The 12,562-nt window shown below is 37.9% G+C and overlaps 1 protein-coding gene across 12 annotated transcripts in view; it reads left to right on the top strand.

Moving 5' to 3' along the window:
• ROBO2 (roundabout guidance receptor 2) overlaps positions 1-12,562 on the top strand; it is a 947,974-nt gene that overhangs the window by 801,539 nt on the left and 133,873 nt on the right. For 9 of the 12 annotated variants that reach the window (XM_049824867.1, XM_049824864.1, XM_049824876.1 and 6 more), the window contains exon 6: positions 10,793-10,920. In XM_049824867.1, coding sequence (XP_049680824.1) covers positions 10,793-10,920 — 128 coding nt within the window. Of the gene's footprint in view, positions 1-10,792; positions 10,933-12,562 lie in introns of all 12 variants that reach the window. The other 3 variants (XM_049824875.1, XM_049824870.1, XM_049824865.1) reach the window with 1 other exon arrangement.

Genomic DNA, 12,562 nt, shown 5'->3' with positions numbered 1-12,562 from the left:
ATGACTTGTCAAACTACTGGAGATGAACAGGATATTATGGGGTCACCAGTTCTATGCCTTTGGCTGAAATATTTGGTTCACTATTTCATGAATAGAGTTTCTTTTCATTGTAAGTGACACAAGGAAATAGCACAAAAATTGTACTAAAGTGACTCAGACAATTGTGGCCATGCATAATGACCAGGACCTATGGAAAATTGTCTTTATACATTGAAGTCTTTTCCAGCCACATGTTCAGGTAGCTTTCCCTTTGATGTCTGCTTGACAGAAATAGAGATTATACTTTCCTGCTAAGCAGCTGATGGTCTTCTGCATGGTGAGGAACTCAATATAGCCTGTATCAACCTTTGATTAATCTGCTTTTTAGTCCTGGTAACAGGAAGAAACCAGTATTATTTGAGAGCCTCCTGTATGAGAGTGGTGTATCTATGACTAGCAATTTAATAAAATTTGAATAAGGTTTGTACAGTGTTTCATGTCTTCAAATTTTCTAGTGAAGCCGAAGCGAGCAGCTGCATAGTCTGTAATTACATAGCAAGTAATACGGATTTTTTTTTTTAAGAAGTGAAGAGATTTTCAATTACGAGTTAAAATTTATGACACACTATAATAACTGTTTAAACCTTTCACACAGAAGAAGCTAGCAGTGCCAGCTCTTTGGGAGAGTGAGGTTAGCTCAGCAAATGTATTTTTCAGTTGCCTTAAAAATGACTAAGTAGCAATCACATGGGCCTTTTTTTGCATTCCAGCCTGGAACAGCTGGTTTAGCTCAGTAAATACATCTTTAATGAAATTACAACCTGCTCTTCTAAGTTGCATTTAGAGGCACTGTCTGATTAGATGAATATTGTACTAGAGATGAAAAGTGGCAACTGCACCAACAGGAAGAGGTTGGTTTTACATGCCACCCACGCAATGGGAGTGTAGGCAGAAAAAACAAGCGTGATGCTTCAGAACAGAAATGGTGTGTAGTTTACACAAAGTAGATTGCTAAGTGTTAAGAGATTGTAGGTTATTAAATGAAAGAGAACAGTAACACACAGCAGTGAAAATTATAAACAGCACAGTAAGCTTTCTTATTTACTGAAGATTAGGAATACTCATTAAAAATTATTTTGGAAAATGCATTCTTTATGCATAGACTTAACTTATTCTAAGATACGTGTTAGCTCCAACAAAAAAAGTCTCTGTAGATGTTAATCTTGCTATGTTTTTAAAACTGGTCTCTTTGTGCCTGAAAAGTAATTGCATACACATAGCCTGGGTAGTAATACTGTCTGTCACACTTCTGATAGGTGCGCATTTTAAGTAAGTACTATAATTTCTATGCTTTCCTCCATGGCTTCTTGTGAGATCAAAACTAAGGGTAAATGATGAAATTTTAAAAGTATCTTACTGTCTTCCAGATTCAATTTGTTGAAATGGATTTAAATGTGACTGACAGCAAACCTTATCCCAATAAACTCAGAAAAGTTAGATTTTTTTAAGAGGGATCCAGAAAGGGCCTGATAGCCAGAGATGTTCTTCATTTGTTTTTCTCCATGATCATGGGATAAGGCACTGTAAGCCAGAGAGACAGTAATTTTTAGGAATAAACATGGTGCTACATAATTCTATTTATATTCTGTGGATGGGATAGTAAGGTATTTAACTACAGCCTCCTCTAGATAGAACCAAGGGGAGAATGACCTTTCAATGAAATATGAGTTAATAACACTGCAGCACTGTGTGCTTTGGTCGAGTTAATCTCTGTGCAGATTGTAACAAAATGCTGTCTAATGTATATTGAAAATTAATTAGAGTAAAGAGTGTGTTTTAGTGGTGTAATGGATATAATCTTTGGTTACATCAGCAAATTTCTGTTGCAGTTAATAACAATTAATGGTTTTAAATAAAGGGTCAGGGAAAGGGTGTTTTTCATATTAGCTGTATCATGTTAGTATTCATCACCTCTGGTTAGATCCAGTGTGATTTGCATGCCCATCTTTTGTTTCCTAAGCTAAAGCATCAAGGAGAGATTAAGTCCCTTTATGAGGAGCATAGGGGAGAAGATTGGAACTTCTTAATAGCTTGTCAAAAGAAGACAGTGAAAGAAAGAGGTTTAATATGCTATTTGTATTCTTACATACGTCTGGAGGGAGTAGAGGCGGTTTGCAGAGGATGTTGTTATCTTGGGTTTAATGTAGCACATGGCTGGCACAAGGTAAGCTGCAGTGCAACTTGCAGAGAGTCCGTGTAGCCTAACTGAATACAGGCAGATTTCAACTGAGTGCAATGTAAGCATCTTTTTAGCTGTTATGTTGAATCATTTGAGGAAACTTCTGTAAAGCCAGATATATCATTTAGAGATTGAGAGCTAATAAGGGGTAGAAGGGAGGCAGGGATTGGTTTATTTTTGTGAATATAGTGTCAAGGTGATGTACCCCAGTGCTGGTGGGGTACACCCTCCTGTTGTTCTTTTGGTTGAGTATCCCTCTTCTCTTATTGATACTTTGCCTGTCAGTGATACCTTCCAGTTCTGTAAGTGGAAAAATATTCCTTACAGTTTTCTGAGGAATACATGGCCAAGTGAAAGTGTAAATTAGAGTATTTTTTGACATTTTAAATCCCTCAAGGCATGGCACTGAATAAAGTCCTGTAAATGCATTGTCCCACAGTTACCCCAGAGGTCTATAGTCTAACCCAGTAGTTACCTGCCATTCAATTTGTATGAAATATTAAATGCTGTGAGCAAAAGTGTTAGATGCGTGGCTGTGCTAGACTGATCAGCAGAGAAACGGTTAATAACATTGACATCTAAATTGGCTTCATGTTAAGTGTCAGTTCTCACACAGAGCTGAAGAAGAGCTATTGTTTCAGGCAGTCTGTTTGCAGATGCATGCAAACAGTCTCCAGTTGCTTACATAAGGGTCAAGGGTGGGGAAAATAGCTTTACAACTCCACGGACAGCAACCATAAAGGAATTGTGTCAACTAGCAGTCCTGCCTGCATGGTTTCTCTTTATGCTATGTGAACCGTTGGTGATCTACAAAGTGATCACTGTCAGTGCACTTGAAATAGGATTGTCACAAGAGAATGTTTTGTTATTCTCTTTTATTTAACATACTAAAATTGTTAAATTTCAGAGAATTAAAGAAGTCGCTAGCAGAGTTCTGAAACAAAATTTAGTGCTAGTAGTATTAGCCTCAAACATAGATTTCTCAGATTTTTCCACTCACAGAAGACTGCAGTAAAGAAATGGTCTTGCAGGAAGGAGACCCAAGAAAACTTAATGTAGAATTTCACTCAAAGTACTCATTCTAGTGCTTGAATCTTTCTTTAATATCAGAAAAGCAGACTATAATAAGTAAAAGCTTACTAATCACATAGTTTATACATTGTAAGTTTTAGAATATTAAGGTAGCCTGCTTTCTTGAAAAGTGTAAGGATATCAAGCAGTTTAAGCTTACTATTATCAGCTTATTGACTATTAAAACTACAGAATGAAAAAGTAAAGATAGTTTACTATGCAGTTTTTCTCTAAAATCCCCAGGAGAGCAGGGAGAGGGAAGCTGGTAATTATGTTCAAGTGAGAGTAGGATTCAAGAGTTCTGACCACAGCATCATTGGTGCTACTGGAATGGCTGGCCTGCAGGGGTTTCTTCTGCTTTAACACATTCCATCCCTGCATGGCATACAAAAGTTGTCATCTCAGTTAAAAACAAAAACTGTCAGTGAAGACACTGCAAGGTTAAAGTTTCAACCCTAACAACTATTTTCCATTTCCTATTGGTAAGTCCTATGTTGAGAATTACTTAACATTAGCAAAATATACTTTTTAAGAATATGACTTCTGGCTCAACTGTAATGTTGAAGGCACTTTCATTAAAACATTAACATGACTTCATCTTTAATTCCCACTTCAAGGTTGGTTACTGATTTTAAGTACAGATTAGAAAATATTTCAGTTAGTTCTCTGACAAGTTTATGGTAATCTTTCATCGTGCTTAAGGTAAATAATAATAGACAGGACAACAAATTCTGTTTTATTTCAAACTACAAATAATCTGTGTGCTCCTGTTAAAAAAAATGCATCAAGCCACAGTTAGTGAGTGCAAGTCTGGGCTCAGATCTTCTTACTGTGTTCCAGTCCTTGCAGCATCATTTCAATTTTTTAAGAACGGGAACGGAGAAAAACAGTATTTTGCTTTTCCTTAAAATTAATTTCAGTGCCATGTGCTGAGCAGATAACCCTGAGAATCAAGGGTGCTTTTCTGATGGATGGATTTAGAACATAGGCATTAATAATACAAATCTCCCCAAGTGCCTGACAAATGTGTCTCATCTGTGAAAGGACTACTTCTGGTGATAGGAGGATAGGTCTCCATGCCAAGTCATTACATGGTCTCTTAGCTCATACTTCTACTGACGTTCCAGTTTTTGAAATGTGGAGCTCTGTCTGGAACTCAAATCAAATCAGAAGCCCATTTTGGGTAATTATCATGTGGTAATTCCCTGTGAGTACTTCTCTGTGCATAGATGTTAAGGTAAAAGATGGAGCCTGCATCAGTTTAGACAGAGCTTACTGAGTCACTGATTCCCAAATATATGTTTTGTTCTTAACTTCTGTTTGATTCCAAATTATTTCAAAGAGAATAAAAAAGCAGTCTCATTTTTCTTTCTGGGTTCTCTCCTGAGCACATGGCTACTGTTTTTGTGAGGCATTAGTTACATGCAGTCCCACATCTATGTTTGCATGTAAGAGTAGTACTGTATAGTGTAATGCCACCAGAGAAGTTGGAAAACACCATTTCCTTGGACATAGGTATGGTTTCACAATGTTGGCCCAATGACTGTAACTGTTGTATACATCTTTTATGAGATTTAGGTCATTTTATTGACTGCCTTGGTTTAAGGCACAGTGCAGTGTGGATTTGTGTTTTATATTATTGCAATTGAGAGTGTCCACTATAAGAAATTACCAATAATGTGCTGATCACAACCAATAAAAGATTTTGGATGAAAGCAGAACCTGCTGTCAATATATTTTAAGAAAATCAAAATAGTGTATCACTTAGCTCTTTTACTGGTTTGTTGGAATAAGGCCAGTGAACCATTTTATATAGCTGCTTGCATACATGCCTTGCACAAAGAAATTCAAGGTAATGTCACTTTGCCTTATAACTTTCTCTGGTATGAATGACATAGCCAAAGAATAAATGGGAATCTGGACATGTGGATGTGAGTGGCAGCCGTCCTGTCAGCACCTTGGGGATAGCTCCCTGGTAGCTCAATTTATCATAGCTGTAAGCAGCATCTTAGAGCCACCCAGCAACAAGCAGCCTTGATTTCAGGAGTACAACAGAGTAATTTGAGATCAGTGCACACAAATATATACATTTATGCTTTCTCTGTCACTGATTCATGTTTTGCTAGGGAAAGAAAACCAGAGACTCCTTTATCTTTCTCTCAGAAAGCTGTCACTCACATAGGTTTGTGCTGCTTTCTTCTTCCACTTATCAATGGGATGGAAGTGAAAAAACCCCAACATTTCTTGTAAGGGAGCTGGGAGTAGGGGTGGCTGCATCACCGATGGGAACAGAGGCTCTCCCTTCTGCTTCTGGATCACACAAGGCTGAAGCAGGTGAAGAGCTCACGCTTCCTAACTCACTGCAGCTTCTCTCTGGCTCCCTCCATCTGGCACAGAGAGTCTAGGAGCCAGTGAAAAGCTGTGGCACTATGCTGGGAGCTGAAGTGCCAGCACCACAAAGAGAAGTGGAGACAGAAGCTTCAGCCCCCTTAACTACCTCCTGTTTACTCTGGTTTTGGCTAGTAGCCTCTTTCTATTTGGGCTCCCTAATCATTGATGTTGTGAGTAATCTTGAAGCTTTGTGTGTATTTTGCAAAATAGCCTGGCAAACAGGCAAAAGAAAATAGAGCAAAGTAATTTTTGTGCCATCTCTAAAAAAAAAATTCACAAAGCCTACATACAAAGATTCTATTTTTTTTTTTTTCTTTACAGTAATGTTTTAGAAGAAAATAGGTGCCTCATATAAATTTGTGTAAAGTTTTTGAGGCCAGTGGCATCAGTTAACAGCAGTTAAGATGTGACTTTTTCTCCTGCAAACTCCCTGTAGCAACAAGTATGGCTTTTTGAGTTGAATTTGTTGAATTCAGTAATGCATTCTCACAACTTTAAAATATACTACTGAAGCAACTGCATCCATGTATTACCAGTTAGGCCTACATGGATGTCTAGGAATGTAATGACTCCAGCTGCAGACAGAGTTTTGCTACCTGTGCCTGTGAAAGACAAAGAGGTGTATATATTTTTATGCATAGCTGCATGTACATTTTTGAAAATCTGGAAATCTAGGCATTCTGTGAAGCACTCAGTAAAATGTATATTGAATGCAAAAAAGCATATTGCTAAATCTCTCAAAGTTCAGTAAGTTCTCTCTCTTTTTTTTCACTTGATAACCCTGGAGATTGGTGGCTGAGTATGAACAGATACACATTTGAATGTGGGGGAAAAAAAATATAACTGTGACAAAATCATTTCAATTCAAGATTATTCTTAGATGCTTAAGCCAGTGCATGAATCCAACCTCAGTACATTAACTTGTGATACTTAAAAACAGTTAATGTGTTTTGTTTTATTTGTTATTTGGTTGAGCAGATGGTAATGGTTTTGACACAGTTCAGTTTTTTATTTTTCTTCTTTTCTTTTCTTGAAAAAGACAAGGCTCTTTTTCCCACTTTGTCACAGCTGGTTACCAATCAATCTCAATTCACGGTACAGTGATGATAGCACATGTTGTTCGGGGGCCAAATCTGATTGGGTTGCATTTTCAGCAGTGTTTCATATATAAAAAAAAAAAAGTGTCTGTATGGCAGTGACTGTCAGCACACTATTGTACAACTGTCATTAATCAAAACTAGCAACAATGAATGCATTCACATGTGCTAGAGACTGCCAGATTTCACTCAAAATCACCCAATTTCTATTAGAAATTCCTCACCAGCAGTGTTTTCTCATCTGCTTGTTGTTTCTTGTGTTTCTTTCTTCCCTTCCAGTCCCCTGCTCCTCTCCCCCCCCCCCCCCCCCCGCCCCCCCTCCTTGGTTAATTAAAGGCAGATCTACTCTAACTGTGACTTGTAAAACAGAAATTATGTAACATGGTGCCCAAAAGTGGCTGGTTTATATCTAGGCACAAGCTGACTAGCTGTTTAAAAGACCTCGCTGAGCTCAGTCTGATGGCTGAAGTCTAAGCTGAACTGAAAGGTTAAGCACCTCCAAATGTGTAACAGAGAGAAGTACTTAAAATCAATTAGATGGCCATAAACATGTGAAACTGACGTCTGAAGGCCTATGTTTTTAGCTGAATGTTGGCATTAATTGGCTAGGAGTCAGCAATATTTGGGCAATATGTCAGAAGGTGTTTCTTGACACTGCACGTATTTTGAAGGCATTGCCTTCTTAGTGGACTGACAATGTTAAGGAACAACTTAACCAGTACACTCTGGTTTTCTGCCATTCCACTATCAATCCAGGAGTCTGGTAACCTCTCTCTGTGATTGGTATTAGCAGTCAGAGAGGCCCTAATCCTGATTCCCAAGTGTTCAGTAGCACAAATCCAGATGTGAGTGAACTTCTCCAGGAACTCAGGTGGAAACACCTCGCTATGGGAATATGAGGCCCTGGGACAGAGAAGAGACAAGGGACTGTTCAAGTCTGCACAGGTGGATGCTTGAGAAACTGAAAACATATTCAGGCTTCACTCCTTGTTACTTCACGGTCCCTTTCTCACACAAGCAAATTGTGCTGCTGTGGATCAGGCTAAAAGCCAGATATTCCTTTCTCCTTCCTGCCTGCTTCATCTGTCAAAGCTCTTCACTGAACCGTGGTGACTTCTGGGGACAATGTGGGTGGAACAGATGACTGAGGGGCAGCGTATCAATACTTCAGGACAGCAGATGGTTATAATGTCCCATGGGTCCATCTATGTATGAATCTAATTGCTAGATGGCACGTTCTGTCAGGGTGGTCCAAAAACCCAGTGTGGCCTCGTTGGAGAAGCAGACTGGGAGAGCTGGACCTCTCCTTGAAGTAGTTGATAACTGGGTCATGATGGTGACATGTTTACGCCACCCTCCATTTCACGACCCAAGTGGGCGATGATGCCTGTACCCTCGCTCTGCGTCCTGGCATGCCATGCAGCTGGCTCATTCCCCCAGCAGCCTTTGCACAATTTGCATGATTGGCAGGTGCAGGCATAAAGGCTGCCGAAGCCTCCAAGGCAGCTGGCTGGCATGCCGGCACCAGCGCATCAGTGAGATGAAGAGCGAGTCAGCTGCAGCCCACAGCAGACTGGAGGGCCCTGTCCCATGCTGCCTGCATCCCAGTTCAAGCAACAACTCAGTCAGATACAGTCCTACTGCCTGTCTGTTTTTATCTCAGCATTGGTTAGTGAACCACAGGGATGTTATTTGTCCTAAAAAAAAAAAAAAGGCAATTAAATAAATGGTTAATTGTTGCCTAGCTTTATAACTGTGATTCCTATACCCAGCTCACATTTATATTACAACTGATCTTAGTTTTCTCATCTTACAAGAGCTGAATACAACTTTATATTTTTAATCCCCTAGGGCTGGCCTTATGTCAAGAAAATAAGCATTTTCTCTTGTCTGCAAGTCTGTGGTTGCCAAAGACAAATAACTGCTCCATCGTTGTGGGATACTGTTGTCATATTCTTGAGATTTTTAAGGAGGCAATTTGCCTTTTCTCTCTTACGAAAACAGTGATTTCTGTTTGCCATTGACTAGTGTAGTACAGCATACAAAATGACATAATTTGTGGGCAGTCGAGAAGAAATGTTCCGCAACCGCATATGACTGTTGAATGTAGTTGCAATAGATCTGTACTGCTCCAGAAATGGCATATTAAGTTCTTTAGTGCCATAATGTTTTTGTCCCCCTCAATGGTACTATGCTAGCAAAAAAATTGTCCCTAAAAGTTTCTGAAGTTTGCCATGGCATCTACGTATTCTTTCCCTTGACATATCTATTATTCATTAGTGAAACCTGAGTTATTGCATATACATATAATTAAGTGTAACACCTAACAAAAGGGGTATTATATATATGTTTATGTTTATCTCTGACAGATGGTTAGCCTCAATTTGGTCTTTCTTAAATTTATTTATTGCTAATGATTGTAATGGACTTACTGAATATGGAATGAAGCTGTATTGTTTTATGGTGAGTGTGAAAAGATGTCTTGACTTCTCTTTATTCTTGGAATTGCTAGTAATGCTCTAATTGATGTTGTGAGCTTTACTTAGACATAATAGAACTTTAAATGTTTCGACATGTAGGATCCTTTGAGTTAAGGTGCTTTAAAGTCTGTTAGCACACAGTGCTCTCTCTACGGATCTATACTAAAGGAACCAATAGCCATGTATGTTATGTACACAGAAATAAATGTTTCAGATTCCCAAAGCGTTTAAAAATACTCATAAAGCCTCACAACATTCCTGGAACTAATTGTGTTACATTCTTATTCATAAAAACATTTAAGGGTGCTCTTCCATATGATTTCAGTATGTTTGCTGAACAAGTCTACAAGGTCTTTACTGTATAACAAAGAGAAGGTAAATTAGTTCTTCTGAAGTTATGTCATGAGTGTGTATACAGTGAGAAAGGGTATTAACGTCTCCTGAAGTCTCGATCTTTCTTCACTTTTGTGTTCCTCTTTCACTATTTGATACATAAGAATCTGAAGCTAACTTTAGATACAAGGTGACTTAAGGTATCATGGGCTTATTATGTCTAGAAGAAATGTTGTTGAAAATAATTTTACAAGAGAGTATTTCAAGAGTAAAATATCCATGCTGAAAACCAGAGTTTTCCTGATTTGGGAGCCAAAGAAATTTCAGACCAGATAAAGTTTCCCGTTGACTTTAATGAGCTTTGGATCAGAGCCTAAAATAGTTTGTTAAGCATGACTTCTGCAGGACAATAACAATTTAACAGAAAATATTTTTCTAGGTGTAAGCACTCTAAATGCTTTGAGAATGATTGTTCACTGCATGCTGAAGTATTTGTATTATTACGAGTTTTATATATCCTCATAGTTGTAGAATTATTACAACAATAGAAACAAAGAAATGGACAAAGCATAACTGAATTGTTTCTAATTTCTTTTAAGAAAGAGAAAATGTTATTGTCCACCCTTAATTAATAATTTTGTAGTGTTTCTGTGAAATTGATAAATCTCCTTTAATGTGCCTCTTCAATAAATGTCACTTTCCAGAGCTTAAATATATTTTCTATTGTTTGTAATCACATAGTGTCAGATCCTACCAATGTGCTCACCATTTCCCTAAGGGGTTGCTGCTGTAGAGAAAAACTATATAGGAAGGGAAATTTCCAGATCAGCAAAAGGTAAAATGTGTAGCTCACATAATTAAAGGCATGATAAACTTGAGCTGTCATGTATTGATAACTGATGCCTGATAGCTTAATTTTATCTTATTGCTCTAGATCAAGGACAAAGTGAATGATATTAATAGTAAAGCCCTAATACTGAGTGAACATAGCAATACTAATTTTATGTAAAGTTTCTAACTAATGCAGAGTGCAATAAAAATGTCATGAAGATTAATGCTTGGTGGAATTATCTAATGCTAGATAATAATTTATCTTCCAAAGTTGGCTTCAAGATAGATTCAGACTGGCATATTCCAGGTGAGAGTTTTTGTTCATTTCTGTTGTCTACAGAAAGAGTTTTCATTCCTTTTCTGTAACACAGGTATGACATCAAAGATGATTACACTTTGCGCATTAAGAAGGCCGTGAGCACAGATGAAGGAACCTACACATGCATTGCTGAGAATCGAGTTGGAAAAGTGGAAGCCTCTGCTACGCTCACTGTGCGAGGTGCGTGTTCCTGTGGAGGGAGGATCTGTGTCCTATACGGTTAAATTGCTTTCTGGTGAAATGGGCCACATCCTTACCTGACATTGTTTGGGTCACACACCCTTTGCAATTGTGGGTGCTGCGCTGATTTTCAACAGAGGTGAAATCCTGGTCCTGTTGATATCTCGGGAAAAATTTTAATTGACTTCAATAGGATAGGGTCTTCCTGCAGTTAAAGAGCTGTTCCAATGGTTTTTTTATTGAAGAACAGATGCATATATGTGCATAAGCAAGCACTACGTAACCATGGGCATAGACTTTAATAAGTGAGCCATAAGTTTAGGCTATTATTCATGTTCCTTTCTCTAATAAGTATAAGGAGTATAGTAAGTAACTATGTTTATTAATGCCAAACATAATGCAGATAGTAGTATTATGTGATTAGCTCTGCCATAATTAAACTCTCTACCATTACTCTTTATCTGAAAGATAAACCCTAGCCAAAGGAAAAAGAAAATCCTAATTAAATTTTGTAAGTATTACAAGGTAAAGACTAACATATTCTTTCCTAAAATATTCTTGGTCTCTAGTATCCACTCAGTGTTTATATGCTGCTGTTTGATGTGGTAAGGAGGTTTTAAGACCGGTAGAATAATGAGTTGCCAAAATGTCTTTTGTGACAGTAGATATAGACATGCTAAAGATTATGGGGAGAGAAAAATTTTGTAGGCTAGTATTTCCATATGAGTAAATAGAATATAATAGTTATTATTTCATTCCAAAGGATAAGCAGCAATTTGGCACAATGGATATCATGCAGACGCTATTTCACAGTTTAGTGGTGCATGCTGACGGTTTTCAGTAGAGCTGTGAAAGGTTAATAAAAACATTTTTAGCTTTATCTGTTCTCCTCTTTTCATACACATTAAATCAAATGTTCAAAGTCTCAGTGGATTGCTTTATTAGAACCGGGGTCAACTGACCCAAGAGGCCAGCTTCCATTTCCATCCGTTTAATGCATGGACACAGTTCAGTTTAATTTGCTGAATTCAAAGGGAAAAAAAGCACTGAGTGGCTTTGGGGGGTAGGGGGAGATGTTAGTATATAACAAAGAAAAGAGAGAATTGTGATAATCCATCTGCTAAAATATTACCTCAGTGTTTGCTTTAGACAATAAGTGATAACGCAGCTCTTCCCATTTTAAGATGAAGAAATAGGTTTACCTGCTATATGCTTGTGTAAGAGATAGTTCTTCCATTTTGTAACGTGAGAAAAATAGTCACTACAGCAAAATCCCAGAAATACTATCACTCTGTTCCTTTGTTACAGGCAGAATCATGGTATCCAATAAATCTGGCAACCAATTCGATAGCCTTTAAACACTCCTGAACTGTGTCCACTGTATACATTACTGGAGCAAGCCTTTCAGATTTGCTATCCAGACTTGTGGTATAAGCAATAGCTAGAACCAAGCAAAAAGTCCTTTGAAATCACTGAAGCTTGGACCTGATGAAATTAAGGTGAAAAAACCCCAAGGAAATATATAATTTAATCGATTTTCCTACAGTAAAAGCAGGTTTTCATTATCTTGGATATTTTCCCCCCCTGGGTTTGTCATTTACAGTCAAATACATAGTGTTTATCCAACACAAAGGAAGCCGTG

Source organism: Accipiter gentilis, chromosome 21 (assembly GCF_929443795.1).
Source record: "Accipiter gentilis chromosome 21, bAccGen1.1, whole genome shotgun sequence".
In the NCBI taxonomy this organism is placed as follows: domain Eukaryota; kingdom Metazoa; phylum Chordata; class Aves; order Accipitriformes; family Accipitridae; genus Astur; species Astur gentilis.
This window is presented reverse-complemented; position numbering and strand designations above follow the sequence as displayed.